The following is a 26845-nucleotide window of genomic DNA, read 5'->3' as shown; positions in this document are numbered from 1 at the left end:
GTTAAATAACAAGAGTTCAGTACATGGAAAAGACATACATTGAGTTTCAAACCCCGTTGCTTCCTCCTTCCTATATAAATCTCATTTGTTTAAAAGACTTCCAGAAAACACGCAGATCTCAACATAACACCGACTGTTACGTAATTACATTAATATGTATGACCCCAATATTTGCATATATGCCAGCCCATGTTCAAGGCATTAGACAAGGAAAGGCAGTATTCACGTCTGGATCTGTGCACATCCATTTGAGGGTTATATTAGCTGTGTGAACTTTGTAAATGCACTGTAATATAGTCGAGAGCTCGTGTGGCAGGGAGTACGCCATTTAAAGGGGCGGCGCTGCCAAAATCAGTGTATAGTTAATGATGCTCCAAAATAGGCAGTTAAAAAAATTAATCAAAAAAAATCTATGGGGTATTTTGAGCTGAAACTTCACAGACACATTCAGGAGACACCTTAGACTTATATTACATCTTGTGAAAAAGCATTCTTGGGCACCATTAAAAAGCATTTTTATTATTATCAAAGTTGAAAACAGTTATGCTGACTAAAATTTATGTGCAAACAATGATCAATATTTTTCAGGATTCTTTGATGAAAAGAAAAATCAAGCATTTATTTGAAATACATATCTTTTTGTAACATTACTGTCACTTATGATGCTTCCTTGCTGAATAAATTATTATTTTTTACCCTCACTTACCCTAAACTTTTAAATGGTAGTGTATACGTAAGTAAATGTTGTTTATTGTTTTAGTAATGCATATAACTTTATAATAAAAATACATATTATACATTTGCCTTCATTTTTACAGTATTACTTCTTGCATTTAACAGTTTGAATCTAATTTGTTGTTTGTTCGAAATAATGATTCTTGAGACCCTTTTCAAAACAATATCAAATATTGTCAAGAGGATGAAAAAATGGAAATATCTATTTTAGTTACATATTTTCAGTTATATCACCCAGCCCTAGGTACTTAGAATATAAACACACACATATACTCACCCATTTTTGAAATGAATAACATGAGCCCTCTGAAGTCCAGTCTCTAGGAAGTAGCCAAGTTCCTGTTCCTGTGTGACCGGGCCAGGCTTTGGGCTGCGGTTCTGAATTCCTGCACTAAGAGCCTGAAGACAGTACATGACACATCATCAAATACTACTGTCAATCATAACTGAAACAAGCTCAAACTCTTTTCCCCGGTCACTTCCTGTTAGTTATTCAGCAAATTCAGACCATATCTTCAAAATAAGCACAGAGTCATATTTGCTATATTTCCCCGGAGAACACTTTAGATAGGATGGCGGTTAGAAGGAGTGTGCCATGCATGAAGGTCAACCGTAAAACTTCGGCTGCACCCAAAAAATGCAGCGTCAACACTGCAGCAGAACACAAGCTCTGCCGTTCTCCTCTCCTGCCATCATTCACTCTCTCTCCCTCCCTTCCCGACCAACGCTAAATCACAAGCAGTAAATACTGAACACCGTGCAGAGGAATGAATCTGTGCACTACTACTGCAACAGAATTAGTGCAAGAGAACTTTGACCTGTAAAAGGCTTTGATTGTGATTTAAAGTTCACAAGTAGGACAGGAAGAGATTAGTCTCACGGATGGCTGACCCTCTGCAGCAGTACTGTCCTCAGCCACAAAATCAATGTACATTTGACTAAAAAAAAAACATGATAAAACAGTAGTGAAAACATTTGGAGATACCTTTTCTACCTCTTGAAGATAGAGCAGGGCAATGTCTCCAGACTTCTCATAGCAAGTGATGATCTCCTGGTCTCTGTCTGCATTACGATTGGACAGCGATGGGGACGCCATGGGCACTTTCTCCAGACAAAGACCTACGAACAAACAGTAGATGGATGAGATGCCTTACACATGCCAGCAGCAAGAAAAGTACACAGAGCTGTCCTAGCAGTCTGCCAGATTCAGAAGGATGTTTATGACTTATGACAGCGCATTTCAATAAAGATAATCTGATGGGTGAAAAAAGGCAATAATTGATTCTAACTTTTGTTCCCTTTTAGGACTATATGGCATAGCTATACTATAAATGTATCATTGTACCATACCATCAGGATTTAAATACAATCAGGAATTAAATAAATTATTAAATATGATTTTTAATGCATTTACCAAATTCAACACAACTATGGAGAACTAGAAGGGTCACTTAAAAGTAAAATGAAGGAATGCACTATCAATTATTTAGTGAAAAATAAAAATGTAAATATGTAATATATATATATATATATATATATATATATATATATATATTACATTATGCATCACTGCACTGTTCTGATCAGGTTGAATGAAAAAAAAAACAAAAAAAAAAAAAACGTTTTTTGAAAATAAATGTTTTAACTAGTTTTTGTTTATATATTATATATTGTTATATATAATATATAGAATTTATATTATCATAATGTATGGTCTGGTTCAAAAAAATCTCACTCCACACAGATGTATATTGAACAACAATTTTGCATTCAGTAAGGTCAGAAAAAACACTTGATTGTAGTTGATGTTTTAATTTTTCAATTATTTTCCAATTGAAAAACATTTAAAACCTTTTATTAATTAATGTTTATAATGTTAGTTAAATGTAACAATAAAATAATTAATATCTGTATTTTTGTATCTGTATCTTATATGCACATCGTCCAAATCAACAGATTATGGATTGACAGTCCTTACATTTCATAGTTGTTTATTTGTTGCTTGAGGCATCGATTTAGTTTTTGATATGTAGTTACCACAGGCTGGTAAAGTAACAAAGCCAAAGTTCTGGCCTCAATCCAACCCTATTCCTTTCAAAATCCTAGTTCTATTCAATTTCTAATGAGCCACAGTATTCACTTGTGTGAAATTTAGTGATGCAGCATTAAACATCAACAGAAAAGGTTGAATTTCACACAGCGTTTCTATCAATTCTGATTATTGTTACTTTGGAGGATTGATATTCATTCAGAAAGGGTCAAACTGAACATTGTTTGTTGCTGCGGGTCAGAGGAAGTAAGACTCTAAAATATACATGTGTGAGAAAATCAAAGACCTCAGACAAACCAGAAAAGCTTTAAATGTTTTAGCAGAAGCTGATGTCTGTTCCACTGCCGTATCTTCTTGCTTCGTCTGGGTCAGCTGAGAGCCAAGTAACACGGTAAAGATACAAGCACGGTTCCTTAGAGATGTCACACAATCTGTGGCCAATCTCTGTCTACTGGCTTCAACTTCCTAAGTCACATCTTAAATCTCTCATAGCACGAGAAAAACAGGCCAGACCCGGCGCTCAGGTGGCCGGTAAACATAATGAGAGTTGTTTGTTTGGCTGCCGTTCGTATTGGGTTCTCCATGCAGATAAAGTTTTCATGACAGTATGGCTATGTGACAGGAAACAGTAACTGTAGCCCTCCTAACTACTTTTCAAACTGCTTCAATAATAGATAACGACTTATAAACGGATATCACCGGATAAAGAAAACGGTCTGGTACCGAGTCACAAAAAGATTCCAAAATGAAAACGGAGCCGAATAATCCACCACGAGCAAGAAAGTAATGATGAGACCAGATTAAAAGTGCACTGACTGTGAAGTCTTAGTAAAACAGGAAGAGAACAAGAGTGGACTGATTGGAATTAAATTTATATGAAAGGTTTTATGCATCTGCACGACTGTTCAAAAGTTTGGGTACAGTAAGATTTGTTTTTAAAGAAATGAATACTGATCAAAAGTGACAGTTCACATTGTTACAAAAAATCTTTTTCAAATTAATGCTGTTATAAACGTTCTATTTATCAAAGAATCCTGAGAAAATATCATGGTTTCCACAGAAATGTTAAACTGTTTAACACTGCACAACACTGCTAATAATAAGAAATGTGTCTTAATCACAGAATCAGCATATTAGAATGATTTCTGAAGGATCATGTGACTCTGAAGACTGGAGTAATGGCTTCTAAAAATTCAGCTTTGCCATCACAGGAATAAATTACATTTTTAAATATTTTCAAATAGAAAAAATTATTTTAAAATGTAATAATTACCGTCTTTACTGTATTTTTGATCAAATAAAAGCAGCCTTGATGAGCACTTCTTATTGACCCGAAACATTTTTTAATTTTTTAATGGACAGTTTTTCTCTATTGAGAAAACCAACCAAAAGTATTGATTCATCTTGCACTAAATAGCCACTAAGTGTTAGGGCTGGGTATTGACACAATTTTCATGATTCGATTCGATATCGATTATTTTGGATGTAGTACATCAGTTACAGTACATGGCAAATTTTCTAGAGGAAAAAAATCTCTCAACTAATGTTGTAAACTACACATGGGAGTCAGTTGGTACTACTTTACTATAATATTGAAGGTTAAAATTAACTTATTTATATACAAACAAAACTTAGAATGAGAAAAAAATGAGAAAATGAGAAAATGAGAATCGATTAAAATCAAGAAATCAATATTTTTATCCAGCCCTACTAAGTGTCCAATTATTTTTTAATTAAATGCTCTCTAAAAGTAGTATGTTTTTAGAACAAAGCTAGGGTTGGGAACTTTTGAATATTGTTATTGAAAATGGGGGCCTTGGAGCTAAAATAGTTATCATATGGGCACAAAATTACACACCGTAGCTTTAAGGAGAAGTCATATTTTATTACAAATAAAGGCAAAGGGATTTTCTATGGCCTTGTTGTTCCACACTGATGCCCAAAGAGAAAAAGGGGTGAAAAAAAGAATAAGAGAGAGAGAGTGTGTTTACATGTTGTAAATCCCTTTACCTTATATAGACCTGCTACACTGGAGACCAGACAAAGTCTGGAAAAGGCACTCTGACTTCTGTTCTGATACAGATAAAAAATTAATCAGAAATCTATTCCTCTCGACTACTGTGTTCCTCTAAACATGCACTTATCCCCGTTCTCACAGATTTAAAGGCCCGTTAAACTAGCCAGATCCAAGACAAGCCCCATTATCGTGATTGGGCTCTTAATGACCTGCATAACGGCCACAGTAAATCTGACGCCTCAGGACAGTCTGTGACAAGCAGCTCACGGCGGCAAGAGGGAGATTTTTATAATTCAGGACGAGGGTTTAATATACACATGAGACGAGGCAGAAAGTGCCAGCAAGATGACACACACGTGTGTTCGTGTGGGGTAGCTGGGGCTTGATGGATGATTAGGGTCAAGGGAGGAAGCTGCCCCCCTGTAAAGGCAGTTGTCAGTCACAGAGATGCTATGAGATGATTGGACGAGACAGGCTCTGTGCCACCCTGCAGTTTTCCCCCAGAGCCCCACAGTACCGCCGATCTGTCAGAACTCTGATCAAAGACCTCATGCTGCGGTCTTGGCAAACACATTCACTGTGCTCAGAATTAAAAGTGTGTGTGTTCAGAGCAAAGGATTTAGTTGCGAACACTTTTCTCTGCAGAGCATCACATAATAAATCAATGCTGCCACCCAAAGGTCAAAATGTGAACCGCAGGATACCATCTTTACACTGATCTGACCAGCTGAGCGTGAAAAATTCAGTAAAAATACAAAAGCATTAATGTACAAAATAAATGTACAAAAATGTATAAATTAAATTACATATTTTATAATTAAATAACTGTGATTATATTATAATGAAATATGATTATATACCCTTCCATTTAAAAGTTTGGGATTGGTAAGAGGTTATTAAATGAAAGAAGTCTCTCAGGGCTTGAAAAAATATTTTCTATTTTTTTAACACATATACACAATCCAAATGTAATGCAGCCATTACTCCAATAATGCAGTCTTATTTCAAAAATAATTTTAAATATCTTATCAACCCCAAACTTTTGAACGCTAGTGTATGTACTCCTAAACAATGAAAAAATATTTTCTATTTTTTTAACACATATACACAATCCAAATGTAATGCAGCCATTACTCCAGTCTTTAGTGTCACATGATCCCTCAGAAATCATTCTAATATGCTGATTTGCTGTTCAAGAAACATTAATTATTATTACTATCAATATAAAAAACAGTTGTTACTTAATATTATACTTATACTTTTTTTTTTAATTCTTTCAGAATTTTTTTTGTAACAGTATAAATGTGTTTACTGTTACATTTTATCAATAAATATGTCCTTGCTGAATAAGAGTATTAATTTCTTTAGAAAAAAAATCTTTTGAACAGTAGTGTAATCTATAGAATTTACACTGTATGTATATTAAAATCTCACTGATCCACTTAAAAAAACAAAAACAAAATACAAAAAAAAAAAAAACACTCCATATAGCTGTATATCAAGTGTGCAGCAGTTTGCTTTCAGTGAGGACAGAAATATGTACTTGATTGCAGAAACTTGAAGTTTCGGTTGTAGTTAGATGAAACTTCCTTACAGAAGCAAATCATAAGTCTGTTTCAGAGCAGTGTATGTGCTTCTACAGTATATTGATAGCATTTCTTCTGTGTAACAGACCCACAGCTGAAAACAGATAATACTGTGATTTCTGGGTTTCTACACTGATTATTTACCTTTGGTGGCGTAGGCCTCTGCGATCATGGAGAGTCTGTACACTGGAGCTCCCACCAGCTGCATCTCATCCAGATTCACACGGGCGTACTGATTCAGCGCCTCCCTGTAATCACCCTCCACATAGCACAGCTTAGCCATGATCAGACTGGCCTCCTGCATGTATTCAGGCTGGGAGAGAAAGAGAAATAAACAGACCACTACAATATCGTACACACACTTAAGTCATGATAACATATGTTTTTACATTACTTTAACTCATCAAAATAAGTTTTAATCAATTTTCAACTTCTTTTTCTTCAGTTTAATTTGATTGTACTTAATTTATAGCAGCAATTTTTGTTTTACAGTGAAATCAAATACATCACCTCACATTTTAGATACAGAGCAAGATTGCTTAACACTCATAACCACAGATAAACACTCATGACACTGGAATGGCTCCAATGGACATGCATAGTTTCAAGTAAATCTGAGAATTAATTAGCACTTCATTAATTCATAATCTTAAACAAAGGCACTTGTTTTGTCCTTTTAACAGTTAAGAGGATTTCCGTGACTGACAGCACTAGTCAAAGCATTTGTCAGTTGCGTCCATGTTCACAACAATTCAGTCTTATTAATGTAAAAGTCTTTGCTACTGACTGAGACACCCATAAAGACAGTCTTTGCTGCCATCTAATGGCGTAATAATGTAACTTCTGTTGCTGTTAACAGTCAGAGACTATTTTTTCTGGTGGAAGGAAGGCTTTTAGTGAAAGTTTACTTCATGAAAGTTGCACTGATACATATTTTTGGCTTTAATATTTGTATTGTGTGGTAACCGTTTTATAAAAGCAATAAGGTATTCGAGGCTAGTGCAGTATCATGAATAAGTCACGGCTAAAGGGGTTGCAACACCCTTCAGCTGTGACTTATTCACGATACAGCACAGCCTCTTGTACCTTATTGCTTACATGTAGTTTTTATTCATTTTTATATTAGTTCTGTTATTTTAGTACATCAAGTTCAATTAAATAAAAAATTTGATCCTTTTGCTAACTACCTGAAATCATTTTTATTTTATTTCAAGTAACAAAAAATGTTTTTGGGTAAAGAATTTATGGTCCTGACTGTGCAAGCTTACCTTTAAGTTACCCCGATCAAGCGCTGCCGTCAAGTGTTTCCGTACCTCCTGGAGGCGGGGCCGGGGCCCGCGGGGACTGGCTCCCTGTTTGATGGGGTTTTCTTTGAGGTACTGCTGGAGTTTGGCCTCCCCCAGCAGAAGTTCCCCGAGATCATCTACAAGAGAAGCAGAGATTCAGTTCTGCACCTGAATTCACTCAAATAAGCACACACAGAAAGCCAATGACGAAACAACTCATAAACCAGGGGTGCGTTTCCCGAAAGCATCGTTAGCAAACTATGGTCGTAAGTCCCATTGAACTCTATTGATATTGACGGAACTTGCGACCATAGTTTGCTTTGGGAAACACACCCCTGGACTATACTGAGGAAATTTGTCACATGACATTAATTTATATTTCATCAGAATGTCAGTCAGCGAGCCCATGTCTGGCAGAAATTTCTTTTTTTCTGTGAACTATCCCTTTTATCTTTCTCTTCTGACTGAAATAGTAACTGTGGAGATGTCACCTACACTATATCTGGACTGAAAGGTCAAAACACAAACACTGACTGTGAAGTGCTGATTGTGAAAATAGCATTACATAAAGCCCAGATATAATCCAGTCTTGCACCTGAACACATTCTTACAGGTCTTAACACATGCACAGCTCTCAGAACAGTCACGTGTGGTTTAATCTGCTGCCTTACATGCACATCTTGAGTCTTTCATTAGTTTGTATGAGATAAATGAATAATGCTTATAAATATGTACCTTTTAATGAATGAGTCAAAATGTAGAGATGGCAATGAGCAATTTAATCCACAATTGTATCAGTGTAGATTCATTATAGACATTAAAACAACCTTTCGGACAGGCTCCTCGAATTCATAAATTTTACCCAGTCTAATACATCTTATATTATATTGAGGGAAAATGTCCTTTTTGTGAAAACTTCCCTTAAACAATTCCTCACTTATTTTGGCTTTTTTGCATACTATATTTACAATAAAGATGGAACTTAAATGACTATGATTTATTACTTACAACTATTACAATTTTTTTTGCAAATTTATTTCTTTGTAAACTTTAAGTTTTTTTTTTTTTTGAAAGAAATGATAAGTTATAAAAATCTAATTCTTATAGAAAGATTAATATAAAAATTAAATAATATAAATTATATTAAGATGAATATAGAAAAATTAATATAATATAAAAATCTGTCAACACAAAAAGCATTCAAAACTCTTTAAACTGATCTCTGGTGATATTTCTTAACCATCCTATTCCTACTCTTTATTATTTATTACTTTGTACATTTCTTTGTCTGTGTACGAGTTCATGAATTTTGTTTACCTTTGTATATATATTTTTTTAACAAATACCTGAATCTGTGTTTTCAGTTAATGCAACAGACTCCTATAAATTGATATTACACCTTCACATGATAATAAGCCAAATAGTGACTCTTCATAACATCATAGACTTGATAAAATAAGAATTATAGAAATTATGAAGATGAAGGGACACAACTGTATGAGGAATCAGGAAGTGTACTGGACATATGAGCGGAATACTACCAAAAGGGCATTCATAACACATTTTAGACCCCTGAAATGAAATATAAATTCAATGAACCGTTAAATGTATAGTTAAATGAACGCGAATAAATCAGATACGGGTCCTGCTATCAGGCCTGAGACACACACTGTCCGAGCTAACGCGTTAGCCGTGAGAATATATACAGAAAACACACACACCGTTTGAGATGAGTTTCGCAGACAGCTGTCGCACGAGTTCTGGTATCTTGTCCCATTGTGTTTCTGATCGACAGCGCTCTATTTCAGACTCTAATCGCGACCCGGACTTTCTGGCTGTCATCTTTCTACCTCCTGACCAAAACACGACCGGAGCCGGAGCACAGAAACATCAAAGACCTGGACAGGACTATAAAAACATGAACCGGATTACTCTTCCGGGCCATGGCACTGAACTCTAATTGGCCAGACGCCTAACTTGTGACTATTTCTGTTTCGTTCTCATGTGAAAAACGTTTGAGGTATGACTTTATTTCAATTTATTTTATTTATATTATTTTTTGTATGATTGAATTTTGACTGGTGGTCAATCATACAGCGTTGTATAATTCTGAATAATGATGTCTGTGCGCTCTATGTGAAGTGGTCCCTAACAATAAGCCAACAAAATCAAACTGAAATCAATACTTAATTGCCATGGTTTGTATTGTAATAAGTTTGATAATGTAAAGTCAGAGACAGTCATTACAATTTTAAACAAACTTTATTAAACTTTCTCAAATAACAAACTGGCATTATCATTATTCTGGGTTAACTGACCCAGAATAGGTCCAACTTCCAAGTAGCAAGCAGCATACATGATACTAGATTGATCTGATCACGACTGAATGGGGAAATAAATCTGATTGAGTTCAGTGCTCCTCTACACTCTGCAGTCATTTAATAAAATTATTTAAACGCAACTCAAAATTTCATTTCTCATATTTATTATTATTTATGCAACAAGTCATGTAATTAGCCGTGTCTGTCGGGTATTAGTACACACTACACACACTTAATTGAGCAGCTCTATCCTTCTCTTAATCCCGACTAAATGAAGTTGCCCTTCCAGGTTTTTGTAGTTCATCTGCCAACAGAGCGCGTTGCACTGCAGCCTCCAGTGCTGTAGGTGGCGGTGCCACAAACGCACCACTCATATTCTGCATCAGTTGTGTGTCTGCGGCATGCTGACCTCGGATTTGGAGAGAAAATCGTGTAAGTAAATAAATGTCTTAATTATTATTGTTGTAAGGAGTGGACTGGTTGTAATCCTTAAGTATTTAGATTTATAAGCACATTTCGTTTTCGTCGTTGTTTTACGAACATAGTAGTGATTTTTAATCGCTTACAACCTGCATGCTAGTCTATGATGTGATGCAAGAAACATTAAAATATGTTATTGCGAGTGTTTACATATCTTAGATGGACTAATAACATATAATTATTTGACGTTTCTCTTTTTTTCCATTTAAAATGCTGTTTATTTCATTTCAATGGCATTTTAAGTCAAGGTCAAATTGGTCTGTTTAGACTTAAAAGTTCAGGAGTAACGTACATTTACATCAGATAATTTCAGCACTTTATAGTTTATTAAAACAGTTTAGGAGTTTAAAGTGATTAATTTTAAATTTTATCAATTCAAGATTCAAGTCTGAATATTCCCAGAGAACTGTCTTGTATTGTTTACATGTATGTCATTTTAATACAGTTTAAAAACTGTTTTTGCTTGATCTGTTATAATTAATAATTATTTTCACTCATCAGCACATTTACATGTAAATTTATAATTTTCTGATCTGACATCGGATCTGAACTGCTTGGTGATATTTTTCCACAGATTCACACTCGTAACCCGTCACTGGCTGCAGGATGTTCTTGACTCTGGCACTTTTGCGAAAGGGGATCCCAGGAAAGCAGTGGATCGGGAAGTACCGTCGACCACGAGCAGTCACCTGGCAGATGAAGCGGAATATGATTAAACGTCTAGAACAGGAAGCAGAGAACGAATACTGGATCAGCCGGCCGTTCATGACGCTGGAACAGGAGCGAGGCCACGCAGCGCAGAGGCGGGAGTGGATGTGGCAGCAAATCAAAGCTGCACGACAAGCCAAGTTTCCTGAACACAAATACATTGCAGACCATCTCAACCACCTGAAAATCACCAAGACCTGGCCCAGCTAACCGGGACGTCAAAGACTGGTGGATCTCAGAGTTTGGAGAGAAATATGTAAATGAAATGATAAAAACTCACTGTGTTTGATTTGATACATTCTGCATTGTACATCTGTATGTGTTATGTCTATAAATGATTTCTAATCATCACATCTGTCCCCTTTCCTTTTTCTGATTCAATAAGTAGTCTTGGTGTAGCTTAACTGTAATGTGATTAAATTATAGTTTACATGGTAAATTCAATCTAAGCGACTTCCAAACAAATTTGTTTTGTCAAAGGTAACAGCAGCAAAGAAAAAATGGTGAAAAAAGTAGTCACTCTTTCTCCATCAAGAAATTAGATTATTCTTTTGAATCAGATCTTAAATGATTCATTCACAAATCAGACATGCTGCCTGGCTCATGAACATGCCACAGAGAGCTTGGGCAGGTGTCGAGATACTGTAACTGAGTAATATCTTAAAATGACTATGAAATGGATAGTTCTGGTCCTTGATTATGATTGGCTGAGCTGCATTGGAAGCCAATGTAAAATATTATTTACTAAATATTTCTGAAGAACTTGGTGGAAGAATGAATATAAATATTATTATTTGTTATTTATTGTTGCTGTGTGTTAATTTTTTTCTACTTGCCAGGCATACATAGTAACATTTTATAAAAGCGATAGTGATTATATTATATACATGGTAGAAAATACAGACAATTATACATGCTCTATATATATATATATATATATATATATATATATATATATATATATATATATATATATATCGCTTAAAATCTATAATATAATGGATTTTATAAAATAATATAATATAATATAATATAATATAATATAATACTCCCATGCAGTAGAGAGCAGTGTACACGTCGTGACACGCAAACCACGTTGAAAACTACACTTCCCATAAAACGGTGAGCTCGAGCACCTCGGTCTCCATGACAGTCTTGTTATTGTTGTTTAGTATATAATCATGGATGGATGAAGAATACAACTGCTTTTCTCTCCAATAAACCCTTCCTAATATATAAGTCGACGATATGGTGGAATAATCCAAATTTTCATGTTCTCGGACTCTTTTCTCTCATTCACACAAGGTTTGATAGATCAGGTTCGGCCCAGCTCAGTGCTGGAAACGGCACATATTCTCACAGCTCAGTTGTGATCCAGTCCGTGTGGTTCCTGTTTATTTGTGAAGAATGAGAGAGGAGCGGCGGTGCAGCGGTCGGGTCCGGACACAGGAGGCTCGGAGTCGGATCACAGGCTTGATGGAGGAGATGCGCCTGTAACAGCATCAGGAGGATGATTTCACGATACAGCCGTCGGCCTGTATCTCACAACCTAGAGATGTGCGTATAAATCACACAAAGACGATCTCAGCTGCCTGCTTAGACATGGTTTGGTTTAGTCGCATTGATAGCCAGTTTTGTTTAAATACATCTGGTTTAATTGTTGCTAAGTACAGTGTGTAAACACTCAGGGAATACTTTAAAAATCATTCATTTTTTCCCCCTAGATTTATGTATAGAAAGACGTTTAGATAGATAGATAGATCTTTGGATTGATCCTTGGATGGACAGACAGATAGATAATCTGATCGACAGATATATTAACATATATAGACAGACAGACTAGATGATAGCTAGATAGAAAGATCAATAGACAGATTGATTGATTTGATTCATTGATTGATAATCAAGCTGGCCTGTCATTGTCTTTTTTTCTCTCTCTCTCTCTCTTTGCTGGTTTTGGTAGTCGTGGTTTGTCCCGCAGTGGTCTGGACCAGCATCCTCTTCCAGAGGAGGCAGATGATGATACTGTGCATCCTCCCAGACTCCTGCATGATCTACGGGAGGACATGTCCTCATACAGCAGGTGAGAGGCAGGTTGAATGTGTCTGTACAGGTATATATTAAAAGCATAGGCTTTCATCAATGTTTATATCGTGTGAATTGTCAGATAATCTTTATTCTGTAATATTCACTCTTTCCAATCTGACATTTGAATTTATGAAATAATGACTGTCTTTCTCTCTTTTTAGGTCTGAGGAGTCCTCTGCATCATCCATCAGATCAGGATGTCAGACACTCACCACAGATGACACAGCTCAGTCTTGGTCTGGTATCCATAGTTACACAGGAACTGGCATCTCTACAGAACGCAGCTCTGTCTTTTCGTGGGGCTACGATGTGAGTCGTAGAATGATGACTGTGATTAGTGTGATTATTCTTGAATTGATTATTCTTGATTATTTCATATGCATTCTTGTTTTTAGCTTTACACCGCAGCTTTAAAATGGGGTGCTGACAGGTTCAAGTTCATGTCTTTTTTCCTTCTCCCCATTTCTTTTTCTCTTCTCTGGTAGGAATTTGATAAAGCCGCTTCCAGGCAGGTCCAGCAGATGTTTGAAGAGATTGAAGAACTGTTGTATGAGAGGAAATGTGAAACTCAGCTCAAAGGCCTGCAGGAAGAGTGTCAAGAGTGGGCTTCACGATTCCCTCATCTACGGTACGCACGCGTATACATGCACACGCTTAGATCTATGAACATCAGTAATGCCTTAGCAGTCTCTGGTTAGGGCTGGAAGATTAATCATATTTTAATTGCGATTTCTGCTTCTCTCAAATAAACATCTGCGATAGTGATCCACTGTTTTTTTTTTTCTTTAAAAATGTTCTCCGAACTCCACAGTAATGCCAGTCTGTGTTCACAACACAGCTGGTGCTATATGCTGTGACTAAATCTGTGAGAAAACCTCTGTGATGAACTGTAATAAATCCAAACATGAATTTCGACTATATTGTTCGCGTTTGTGGTTGCTGAATAAATCTACTTATGCAACCTCTTTGCTACAGTCTTTTTTTGGTGTTTTAATAGAAAAAGTATTAACATAATTGAAAATAATTGAAAATAACAGTTTTTTGCTTTTGAGAGAAGCTTCTCAAAGTCATTATGAAATTAAAATTGACAATCACTTGTATTTTTTTATGGAATATTGCAGTTTTTATTATATATTAATCATAAATGATTTATCCTTGGAGATCATTATTTTTATAATTGGCCTCGTAATCTTTAATCAAAGTGAATTCCGCGACATCTCTTCTTTTCTATGATGATGTATTTTTCGGCATTAGGGCATGAAAATCTGTCACTCACATAAGATCACAGCAATACCAAACCACATCCATCCAATGATCCAATCCATTCCCAAAGAAAAAAAAATAAAGTCCCACCCTAATTTTTTTTCATGTTCGAGAAGCTTATGTATAAGCTCATGTTTCACTCGCTTATACATCACAATAGTTAAGAAGAGACGATCAAGACAACTTCAGTTTTATTATGGTAAATAATATAGAGAGTGTGTTAATGTATATAATTAACTAGGAAACTTGATGAGTAAAATACACCCTGCATATTAGTTGATTTTCTCTTGATATGTATGATTGTATCTTATATGTAGAATTCAGAAACACTTGTTATTAGCGACACCGGTGGCTGTTAAGTGAACTGCAGCCAACAGCTTGTGCTCGTAGCCTCGTGCTCAAGTAATGCACTGAACGTGATTTATGGCGAAGTTCTTTTTCGTTCTTTGTTTAGAAGTAAATGAAGTTGGAAATACCTTTGCATCGATATACTGTTAACGAACATCCAGACCCTGTCTGCACTGCTGAGAGCAACATTTAGATGAATATGTAAATATGTACTGCACTCTTTCCTCTCAATAAAAAAGAAACAACCAAAAAAAGAAAAACAAAAATGACAACAGTAAGAAAGCAGCAGTTAAGAAAGCATCTGATCATAGTGATGTTGATGTTTGTACAAGCTATGCAATTCACCGGCATTATGTTAACAGATGAGATAATTAAAATTACACTTTTATGATAGCTTGATTATAAAGTATATTTGAGACTATATAGTGGGTATTTGAGACTATAGTTTGAATTAATCCCTTTTCTTTGCATGACACATTGACAGTACAGAATAGTTCTTTTGGAATTATTTTGAGCATAAGCATTTTTTCATGTGTCACAAAACGGCTTTCAGGAGCTCGCGTAAACATCACATCCTTTTGATTTTCTTTTTTCACATAAATATCAGTCTACATTCTTTCATAGACAACTTAGGAAGTTGGGAAAAGTCTTGTTTTTTTTAAGTTTCATTACAATTTGTTGACACATTGCCAATAAAAAAGTGATTGCTAGATAAAAATTTCTTACATATAGCCCCTTTAAAGGAACACTGAAAATAGGCTAATTTTCCAACTCCCCTAGAGTTAAACAGTTAAGTTTTACCGTTTTCGAATCCATTCAGCCGATCTCCGGTTCTGGCGGTACCACTTTTAGCATAGCTTAGCATAGTTCATTGAATCTGATTAGACCGTTAGCATTGCGCTTAAAAATGACCAAAGAGTTTTGATATTTTTCCTATTTAAAACTTGACTCTTCTGTAGTTAAATTGTGTACTAAGACCTACAGAAAATGAAAAGTTGCGATTTTCTAGGCTGATATGGCTAGGAACTATACTCTCATTCCGGTAATAATCAAGGAACTTTGCTGCCGTATCATGGCTGCAGCAGGTGCAATGATATTACGCAGCGTCTCTCACATAGCGTCTCCGGTCTAATCAGATTCAATGAACTATGCTAAGCTATGCTAAAAGTGGTACCGCCAGAACCGGAGATCGGCTGAATGGATTCGAAAACGGTAAAACTCAACTGTTTAACTCTAGGGGAGTTGGAAAATGAGCCTATTTTCAAAAAAAAGTGGAGTGTTCCTTTAAGGGAAAGTGCAATAATTCTGATGAAAGTAAAAAGAAATTTCTCAAATAAGAACAATAATGAATAATTATTGAGATAAAATAATCATGATTATCAGTTTAACCATAATCGTGCAGCCCTATGTTTGGTTATTAAACCTGATAGGGGCATTTGTGTGTGACAGGATCCTCGGAGCGCAGCTGGTGTGTCCTACAGATGAAGGATTCCAGTGGTACGCCACGCCAGCTCTCACGCCCGTCCCCTCCAGTGGCAGCCAGAGCAAAGAGATAACCGGCAATGAGTGAGTTCAGTTTATTGATGTGTACGTGTGAAATTATAAGTGTTCTGTAAAGTCTCATTTTTAAGCCACTGTTTTTGCGTGGCAGGTTGTGTGTGCAGGGTCGGAGGGCTGTTTTGTGTCGGCCCTCTGTGGAGGTGACCCACCCTAGTGTCACGCCCAGCTGTAACCATGGAGATGAGTTGCCAAGGGTGATTGAGGCCGAGGGGCTGATAGAAGAGTATCTCGCTTTCGACTGCAGGGACCTGTGAGTGTGTGTGCGTGCTTGTGTGTGACAGATGGGAGTTTGTTATTTGAACATGATTTATCTGACATTTTGTCTGAGATTTTTATAGATATATTTTTGTATTTATCTAGGGACGAGGAATGGGAACGTGAGTATGTGAGCAGACGGCGGAGGCGCTGCCTGCCCCCTGTCTCGCCCTATCGCTGTCGTCGGGAGGCGGTTCTTGATCTGCTGTTTGATGATGTGTGGCGTGAGCTCATTGGCTGGATGGAGGAGCTTGTACGTAGGCATTGGGAGGGTTCTGTGTCAGGTAGGATGAATTTCAAATACTTGTCTAAGTGGGGTTTTTTTTGCACTGCAGGACAATATAGTTAAATTATATAAGTGGGATAGCAGTAAACTATGACATATTATACCCAAAAATTCTTCATACAGGGGACTATCAGTAAAATTGATGATAAATTGGAACCAAAGATTATTCAGACACATTGACCTGACCATGTTTAGCTTAAGTGTTATCTGACATAATTAAGATTAATGTTTTCTGACACAGTTTAACTCTGAGATCTTGTCTTATTTTATTACCATTTTTTTTAACTATAGTGAATAAACTGTAATAATGAATGAAATGTTCAAGGTGTCTGCATACATTTTTGTTTTACTGTATATTTCACACTACACAGCTCACCAAATAAATGAATAAATTGACATGAAAGAGTTTTAATTTTGTGAGAGGAGACTGAAATATACAGTGTAGCGGTCATTATTCACTACTATTCGAGAGCAAAGGGTTATTGGCCAATCAAAATCAAGTATTCCATTGAGTCATTGATGAAGAATAATTTCTCTTTGAACTTCTCTGTCCGTCAGATGATGAGAAGAATGCCGTGGCCCTCAGCCCTGCGTGCCCTGATACCCAGAATCCTTTTTTGCTGCTGTCCAATGTCTCACCAGTGCTTCCTCCACTGTCACAGAGCAGAACACAGCAGCTCACAGCCAGCTTGCAGGCCCAGGTTGGTCAGCAGCTTCAGAGATTGTAGAACAGATTTGGATGAAATTCTTTTTGGTTGCTCATTTTTCTTTTGTGGCAGATGGATGCAACAATGATTTCATCTGAAATCCTGTCTCACTGATTTCAGATATCTGTAACCCTTCCATCCCCTGCCATCTGCTTAATGATATTGTCCAAATATATTTAAAAAACAGGATTCCCACGGTCATAGAAAACTGTGATTTCCAGGTTCGGAAAAGTCATTCAAAATCTTTTTTTAAAAAATCATGAAATTTTCATAGTAAATAGGTAATTGAAATAGAAAAACTGATGGGTAGTTGCAGTACTGTGTCCAAAACTATTTTAAACACCATTTAGCTATTTTTAAAAAAAAACTAATTATGCATGCATTTTTATGATCTAAATATTAATTATGGTAATTAACATGACATTTTTGTACATTTATAAATTTATTTGTCATGCCACATGACTATTTTAAAGGGTTAGTTCACGCAAAAATGAAAATTCTGTCATTAATTACTCACCGTCATGTCGTTACAAACCCGTAAGACCTTCGTTTTGACCTTCATTTATTTCGAATCAGCGTTTATCAAACTACCAGAGTCACGTGAACTATTTAAGTTTCAAATAACTCATGATGTAACATAGCCTCGTTTACTGAAATCATGGGATTTGGCGCTATGAACCACTGATTCGACACTCATGATTCGTAAAGCTTCGAAGCTTCATGAAGCACTGCGTACCGTAAATGAGGGAATCGTGAAGCCCACTCTTGACACTCTTCCTGAAGGCTTTTGAGCTGAGTTTCACATTTCCTCTCATACAACAGTTCTTCATCACTAGATATTGTTGAATAAAGTCGCTATTTTGTTATTTTTGGTGCACAAAAAGTATTCTCGTCACTTTATAATATTAAGGTTGAACCACTGTAGTCACATGAACTGTTTTAAATATGTTTTTAGTAGCTTTATGAGCAAAAAAAAAGGGAGTGTTATTGCTGGCGATGCAGGCCTCACTGAGCATCAGATTTTCTCAAAAATATATTAATTTGTGTTCCGAAGATGAACGAAGGTCTTACGGGTGTGGAACGACATGAGGGTGAGTAATTAATGACAGAATTTTCATTTTTGGGTGAACTAACCCTTTAAATCAAGTTATAAAAGAGAATTTATGTTTTGCTTAAATTTTTTTATTTGGCTAGAAAACGCATTATCTCCATAAAATAATTATTAAAAATCCTGGAAATTTTGAATAACTGGAAAAGTCAGTTAATTCCTCCAAATCTGTGGGAATTTTGTAGATATAAGCCTAGATCTTCACTGCTTTGTGTCCTCTCTGTCTTTACACATTCACATACCCAAAAAATACACACAAATGCTGTTTTTCACTGCTGTCAGCATTTGTTTTTCAGCTTTTTTTCCCTCAGGCTTTCAATTCATTAACTTTTTACCTCCTTTTTCTGTGTTTTCCTCATTGTCTCTGTTTCTGCCTTTCTGTCCAATCATCCATCTATCATCTGTTTTCTTCCTTTCTCTTTCTTTACCTTTCTATTTCTATCCTTTCCCTCCATTTTCTTTCCAAAGAGCTCAAAGTCATGGGGTTCAAAGCACAAGTCAAGACGGAAATCCAAAAAGCAGAGAAAGTCATCGACTGTATGTAACTCTATCCTGATAACGGCACTTAAACAGAGAGGGCGAGCGAGTGTTTCTGTCTGTGTACCAGTTCCCCTTTTTCTTCTAAAGTTTAACACTCATCTTTGTTTTTTAACTCATAAATCACTGGCCACTTTTTTAACATCCTTTTAAAATGTCTGAGTTTATTTTAAGCTTGCGTTCATTTTTTAATCTTGTGAAGGTGTTTATAATGTTCCCGTTGTCAGTTTTGTTTCTGTTCTGTATGTTCTTTTCTGTGTCTTTTTGTCTTTTACATGTCATCGCATGCTGTACAGATGATGGATGTCAGATGCTTTTTTTTTGTTTTTTTTGAATCACTGATATACACTTGTGTAATAAAATTAAAACCTGAATTAGCTTAATTTTTTCTCTGTCTCTGTCCCCACAGACCAGTCGAGTGCCTGTAGGGGCGGCGGTTGCTCATCACAATCTCAATGACCTCATCATGATACATGGCATTCCACTGCAGCAGAGGAACCTGGGAACTCTGGACCGAATAACTCAGTATGAACACCACAGAGGAAATAAACACAATCTAATACAACCTTTACTCTACATATTTAGCTCTGTAGTTTAGTGTTTAATTCTATTAATCCAAGATAAGTGGCCCAAACTAAAGGTCAGCAATTTAATAGTATTTTTATAGTTTCAAAAGATTGACTAATAAAACAGTAAATAAAGAAAACATTTTTAATAATCAAAAACACTAAATTGATTGAACTATAAAAGCTAAAATAATTAAAAGTAAAGTGTTTTCAAAAGTTTTCTTAAAACATATATTTGTTTTTTATATTTTAAAATAAATACTGGAACCTAAGAACCAGCTCATATTTACTTGTCTATCAGACTACAGTGGTTGCATTGTATGTTTTTGTAACCAGTGACACAATTGAAATATGTGCTGCCTATTCATTGCTTTGTTTTGCAGAATTTTTACTAAGACTGAAAATTTTGTTTTATGTGCTTCCATAGAATAGCGGTGCAGGAAACACTTCTATATCTCTATGGTTTCTCTAAGTGAATCATACTTTCTTTGATTAATCCTCTTTCCCTCTTTCTGACTGTAGGGAATCTGAGGAGAAAGTGTCTCATCGTCCCGGGTCTAGTGTCATTCCCACCAGTAAACCTCGGCCTCGTCGTGCACTGGAACAAAGCACTTCCTCGTTGACTCGCCCCGCTCAGTCGGCACGGCGACGGAACCCACCTCCTCGCACTCTGATGCCATTGACGTCCAGTGTAACTCAGCCCATCACAACTGGCTCCATGGAAGAGGTCGTTAGAGGCACAAGATTGTAAGAGCACCTTAGATTTTTACTCAATTTCCTGGAAAAAAAACAAACGTTTTCTTACAATATTGTGACTGTGTGCATGTTTAAGGACGACCGCCAGCGATCGTTTGGCCTCTCCTCCAATGCCTCTCAGCAGAAACACACTTCTCCCTCCCATCGGCACAGGAGACACAGACCACACCTACCCCGGACAGCACTCACGGCTTATGCAGGTACAACCAGACATTAGTAACAGTTGTTTTACATATTGATGAGTTATCAATAATTTATTCCTGTGATGCAAAGCTGAATTTTCAGCATCATTACACCAGTCTTCAGAGTCACATGATCCTTCAGAAATCATTCTAATGTGCTGATTTGCTGCTCAAGAAGTATTTCTTAATATCATCAATATTGAAAACAATTGCTGCTTAATATTTGTTTTTAACTGAATTGAATTTTTGTGGAAACTGTGATACTTTTTTCAGGATTGTTTGATGAAGAGAGTGCAAAACAACAACATTTCTTTGAAAAATAAATCTTGTGTAACATTATGGATGCTTGTACTGTAACTTTTCTGTGACTTTACTGACCCCAAACATTAGTAATGTATATACATATACATATTTCATTTGTGTTTGCAGAAGCAGAGAGGCTCCTCCAGTCGTGCACATAGTGCAGTGACTGACGAGGGTGTCAGTCTGCAGCCCCGGGACAAAATGCACTTGCTGGATGTGTTTTCCAGACCCAACACCACACACACCTTTAGGGTGAATCTCTCCCACAAATTTGTATACATAAACACTTCATCATGTTTTTGTCTTTATGGGTGTATTGATCATGGCAAACCTTGTTTTGCAGTCAGACACTCCTTACCGCCGTTCATTTACTGGAATAGACAACGCCGTGGGGCAGGGACGACCTGGCAGAGCGTCTGTTGGCGTAGGTGAGTGCACACGAACAGGCATCAGAATGGTAGATGAACACTATAGTTCTATAAACTGTCCCATTGACTGTGTTTGGGTGTGCGAGTGCAGATTCTCTGGGAATTGGTGTGACTGGAATCAGTTTGGGCATCAGCAGTTCCTCCTTCATAGACTCATTTTCCCATCATCCCCTTGGCCACTTCCCCATTGAGCATGAGGAGGAGTCAGATGCAAAAGCTCAGCCCCCAGGTAAGTGTTTTAATGAGCTTTTTTGCATTAGAAAATAAAGTTAAAAAAATAATTAACATAAAGTAAAACCATAATAGTATTTTTGTCAGAATAAACTAGATTTGCATTTCCTGAAGGAAACGCCAGTACTTTCTAAGGCAGCAAAAGTTTCTGATAAACTTAGGTTGTAGTTTTTTGTTCTTTGTAAATGAAATTTGTTTGCAGTGTACATTAAATGAGGCAATAAATAGTTAAAAAGATATAAAGAAAGAAAAGATCAATCAGTTTAATATACAAGTACACTACAGTTTAAAAGTTTGGGGTCTTTAAGACATTTCATGTTTTTGAAAGAAGTCTCTTATGCTCATCAAGGCTGCATTTATTTGATCAAAAAAACAGTAAATTTAGTAATGTGGTGAAATATTATAACAATTTCAATTTTATATTTTAATATATTTTTAAATATAATTTATTCCTGTGATGTCAAAGCTAAATTTTCAGCATCATTACTCCAGTCTTTAGTGTCACATGATCCTTCAGAAATCATTCTAATATCTGATTTGGTGCTCAAGAAACATTTCTAATTATCATCAATTTTTTTGGTGATTTGGTACTCAAGAAATGCTTCTAATTATCAATTTTGAAAAATTACCTAATATTTGGTGGAAAGCGTGGAACATAAAAAAAAAGACCTCATACTGACCTCAAACTTTTGAACAGCAGGTTAATCATAATTCAGCAAGCTAATATTAATTGTCTTTGCTGTCAGTTAGATTTTTAATTCTGAATATTTATAAACAAAATTAGCACACCAAAGGCTGAAATGAGCTGTATTAATTGCATAAAAATGTGGAAAAGGTAAATATAATAGGATATAATGCAAGAACAGTAATAATATGTAGATGCTTGGACTCCTCAAATTTGCACTTTCTTAGTACTTTATATTTATGAATATTACATCATTTTTTACTTTAAGAATAATGATGAAAGAGTGAAATGTGGAAAGGAAGTAATTTAATATTCTGATTTATTATCAATTTATTATTTAATATCAGTGATTAATCAAGTACCATGTTCAAATTCAAGCGCCTGAGTGCTAAAAGTCTAAACTTTTCCTTTAGATGTAACTTAAACCTCATATAAATACCCTGAGTTTGTATTTACTCACTCATCTTGGATATGTAATAGATACCGACATGATTGGATGATCTTCATACTGTTTTTATGCTATTAATTTTTAGCATAAAATGCAAGTCATTTTGATAAGAAAGCAACCACTAAGAATTTAAACGTAGTGTTCACACTGTGTCTCTCTCTATCACTGTGTCTGTTCCAGCACGTTCCCACAACAAAGGCGGTACGACGGCACGCAGTAGCAGACCAGGGCTTTAACACAAAATACATGTACACACACACACAATCTCCCTCACCTTCTTGAACCAAACTCACCTCAGCACTGACGCAACTTTTCTTCAGTACTGACAGACGCTTTATACGTCTGCTGGACTTTTGTATGACACGTCGTTTTGGCGTGGACTTTATTTATGCCCGCTGTTGTTATTATTAATAGTATTGTTATTCATGTTGTTGTTTGAAATTTTCTAAAATCCTATTTTTGTATATTGGACTATTCAGCTTCATATGGCTGCCAAATACAGGAAACTGTCTATCCATTACATCTGTAGATGTACTGTACATGCTGTACTGTATGGAGTAACAACTTTTGGTTTTCCCTAAAGACGTCTCTATGAGGCCTACATGGAGTTTCTATGCAGGTTCATACAATCAGGGTGTTTAAATTGCTTGAATGTTGCCCGCACCGGATTGTTTAAAACTATTAGATTGTGGAACCTGCTATGGAATATTATACTGTCTATATCCTAGACGGATGGTTATCGTGATGCAATTCCAACAACTTTATCCACAATCATGGACAATAGGTGTGTAAGAATTCTTATGAAGATTCCAAGGTTAGAAGCCTTTTTTATCATGATTCCATGGTCATGGAATGTTCAATAGCATTCAGACTGACTCCAAGGTCTTATTCCCAGCAGAGCTTCAGTGTAGAACCTCCATGACCCTGTTTTTCAGAGATACACTGAAATTCTGGAAGTATATCTGCAATACGAGTGCGGGACAGTACAATTGTACAGCCTACATAATGACGGGTGAAAAGAGGATTCAAAGTTTCAAGTTTCTTATTAAAACATTTTGTTATTGAGAAAATGAGCCTTAAGGTGGGTTCATATTCGCGGAATTTAGGTGAAATTTTGCGGGCGAAAAAAGATCAATTTTCCATTGTAAATCCTGTAGCGACGTATGAAGCACAGCTCACACTTGCAAGTCACTTGCTTTCAAAAAAGCAGTTTTCTGCTGGTCTGCATGGTGAACTTGAACGAGCTAAATCTGCATGGGGAAATTTCCCACCCATACGCGAAACTCCCAATTGCACGGATTCCTATTGCAATGAATGGAATTTGCCCGCAAAAAAATGCACAGAGAAACGGTAAATGTGACCGCACTTTCAGTCCTGTGAGCCATTCAGAGCTTGGAAAGCGATGGACAGGGCAGTGTGTATTATTTTTTTTACGCACACAAAGACTGCAGAGGTTTCAGGGTTTGTTCAAACAAGCGTACTGTAAAAATCTGAGGAAAAAAAAAAAAAAAAATTTGTCTGCATTTCACAGGATTATTATAGGATTTCACAGGAATATTATAGGGAAAGTCTTTAATTCAGTTTTTTAAATGGCCATTTGGTTCCTTTGGTGCCAGGAAATCCTTAAATATTTAACACTGACTGGTAAAGCACATTTTGACGTACCATTTTACTGGCAGATATTGAATGTGGCTCTTACAGGTTTGTAATGTTTATGTGGCAGCTTCACTGTAACAGCATTTATTGAAATCGTACCGACTGAACATTTGCATTTCTCCGATTTGATTAACGTGTTGATCTCAGTGAGTGAGTATTGCTTTTAATTGACTTTTTTTTCTATCTGGAGAGTAACCAAGCTCAAAGCATGTATTATGAGTGTACAGGCCATTATAATGTTTAATGATCAGAAAGATGGATTCCTCTACAGCCATAATGAAGGGATGTCACAAGAAGACATCTTTTCATACCCCAGCCTAACGCCTCCGCCTCTAAGACAAATCCAACTATTCTTCACTCAGCTCGGCAAGGACAATCTAGAATTGCAGAAGTTGTAGCCATATTTGACTTCTAGAGTTTCTTTGTTATTCAACAGAGATTTCTAGAGTTCCAGTAGACATTCTGCTGTCCGAGTTTCATTGCTGCTGATTTGAGTGGGCAGATTTCAAGGGCCATGTCACCTGAATCAACAGACCATGCTGGTCTTTTAAATACAGATGCAGATCTTGTGCAAGTGGATGTATTTTCTATGTGGAAATAATGGCTTATCTGCTTTGAATCTGGTGGAGATGACAGTGCTGGATGAGAGCGTGTGTTATTGTGTGTGTGTGTGTGTGTGTGTGCGTGTGGAGGTGACAGCTCTTGGCAGGTGTAGCACAGCTGTATCTAAGATTCCCCCTAAATGTTTACCTCTGTAACATAAATGAGAATGGCAAATGAAAAAATAAAGGTAATTCTTTGAATAATATGGTGTTTTTCTTTTTTTTCTTTGATACTGTAACAGTACTATATATTCATGTGTCTCTATCTTAGTAACTGTACGGTTTTGAGTCCAAATTTCAATTCAGTGTTTTATCTTGCAGTGATTTTGTATGTTTGTTTTAGACCTTAAACTCATCATCATCATCATCATAAACAAGTGAACAATAAAACCATTGCCTTAATTAAAAAAAATAAATTAAATACAATTAAAAAAATCCCTTTATTATTAATTTTATTAATGTTTGGTTTTATATTTTTGCTGAATTTTATTAATTAACAGTAAATTTTGTTGTCTCCCCATTATAGTTCCTCATTCACATCAAGGACAGAAAAGTCAAGGAAGAATTATTAAAATTCAAAATGACTGATGACATTTAATATGCTGTCAAAATGACAAAGACATTAAACCTCAACTTTTATTAGGGAAATTATTTTTCTTTTTTCATTATAGCTTGATAATGTCTAGTTGATGGAGGTAAAAATGTTATAGAGATGGTTGATTATGATTTCACTTTTTTAACTTTAGTTACTGTGGGAGATATTTTCTTTTAAAGAATTTGCTGTTTAAGGACTACAACAAACAGCTGGTAGGGACTACAACAAGCTTCTTCCTGGGTTAGTGACATTACTAACCCTAAATTTTACATAACAAAAGGGGGTGAGGCAATGTTGGGCTGCTTAAGAGATCAGGAAGACTTGTTGTAATAGACTGTTGTTTCCATGCCTTCAAAAATGTTCAACTTTGAGTAAAACGCTGCGCTCATCACTGTCACTTTTTAGCCAGCTGTCCAATTAGAGTGGAGGAGGGGCAGGACAAATACAACACCGACCAACCACGACAAGCGTCTCAACTGGAAAAAAACGCCGCTCTCAAGCGCTGACAGGCATTTTCAGCAGAGTGCCTAGCGTTTTCAGCTGGCTAAAAACACTTTGGTTGACACACAACCTTAAAGCTCCGCCCTCTTCTGGAAAGGGGGCCAGGAGCAGCAGCTCATTTACATTTAAAGAGACACACAAAAACTGCGTGTTTTTGCTCATACCCAAATAAGGGCAAATTTGACAAGCTATAATAAATAATCTGTGGGGTATTTTGAGGTGAAATTTCACATTCTGGGGACTTACATTACATCTTGTAAAAGAGGCATTATAGGTCCCCTTTAATGAATTGTCACTAATATTAACGCAGGCTCTTTCTGAAGCTTTCTGGTAGATTTGTATGCACACATTTTATTAATTAATAATAAGACTTGTTTCAGTCCACATAAAGGGACAGTTCACCCCAAAGTGTACTCACCCTTATATATTTTGGGTAAACTAGCCCTTTAAGATTTGTTGCCAACTACTGGCACAACGATCTTACCAGTAGAAATGGCCACTGAACTAATCTACCAATGAACTAATCATCCAGTAGCTGTCCAGTGATTTTCTTCATT

General features: G+C 36.2%; 3 protein-coding genes across 7 annotated transcripts in view; 2 read left to right on the top strand and 1 right to left on the bottom strand.

The window, feature by feature from the left end:
• Window positions 1-9568, bottom strand: part of ttc7b (tetratricopeptide repeat domain 7B) — a 40926-nt gene extending 31358 nt beyond the window's left edge. Inside the window, exons 1-5 of one of the 4 annotated variants that reach the window (XM_067366747.1) lie at window positions 9396-9568; window positions 7657-7811; window positions 6533-6701; window positions 1721-1854; window positions 1013-1134 (exon numbers count right to left, since the gene is read on the bottom strand). In XM_067366747.1, the coding sequence (XP_067222848.1) occupies window positions 1013-1134; window positions 1721-1854; window positions 6533-6701; window positions 7657-7811; window positions 9396-9516 (701 nt within the window). In that variant the 5' untranslated portion in view covers window positions 9517-9568. The remainder of the gene's footprint in view (window positions 1-1012; window positions 1135-1720; window positions 1855-6532; window positions 6702-7656; window positions 7812-9395) is intronic. The other 3 variants (XM_067366748.1, XM_067366749.1, XM_067366751.1) reach the window with 3 other exon arrangements.
• A 742-nt stretch (window positions 9569-10310) lies between these two features.
• On the top strand, window positions 10311-11597 carry mrpl57 (mitochondrial ribosomal protein L57). The gene is made up of 2 exons (XM_067368142.1): window positions 10311-10427; window positions 11050-11597. The coding sequence occupies exon 2, from the start codon at window positions 11082-11084 to the stop codon at window positions 11391-11393; it is 312 nt and encodes a 103-aa protein (XP_067224243.1). The 5' UTR covers window positions 10311-10427; window positions 11050-11081; the 3' UTR covers window positions 11394-11597.
• Window positions 11598-12316: 719 nt separating this feature from the next.
• fam149b1 (family with sequence similarity 149 member B1) lies at window positions 12317-25370 on the top strand. 2 transcript variants are annotated; one of them, XM_067368106.1, is made up of 16 exons: window positions 12317-12740; window positions 13147-13266; window positions 13433-13580; window positions 13757-13899; window positions 16332-16448; window positions 16534-16692; window positions 16803-16981; window positions 17542-17684; window positions 19267-19335; window positions 19745-19860; window positions 20424-20648; window positions 20734-20857; window positions 21269-21394; window positions 21486-21570; window positions 21662-21799; window positions 23115-25370. In XM_067368106.1, the coding sequence occupies exons 1-16, from the start codon at window positions 12694-12696 to the stop codon at window positions 23168-23170; spliced, it is 1995 nt and encodes a 664-aa protein (XP_067224207.1). In that variant the 5' UTR covers window positions 12317-12693; the 3' UTR covers window positions 23171-25370. The 2 variants fall into 2 exon arrangements, with proteins under 2 accessions (XP_067224207.1, XP_067224208.1); XM_067368107.1 differs by lacking the exon at window positions 19267-19335.
• Window positions 25371-26845: the final 1475 nt, after the last annotated feature.

Source organism: Chanodichthys erythropterus, chromosome 18, assembly GCF_024489055.1.
Source record: "Chanodichthys erythropterus isolate Z2021 chromosome 18, ASM2448905v1, whole genome shotgun sequence".
Classification (NCBI taxonomy): Eukaryota; Metazoa; Chordata; class Actinopteri; order Cypriniformes; family Xenocyprididae; genus Chanodichthys; species Chanodichthys erythropterus.
This window is presented reverse-complemented; position numbering and strand designations above follow the sequence as displayed.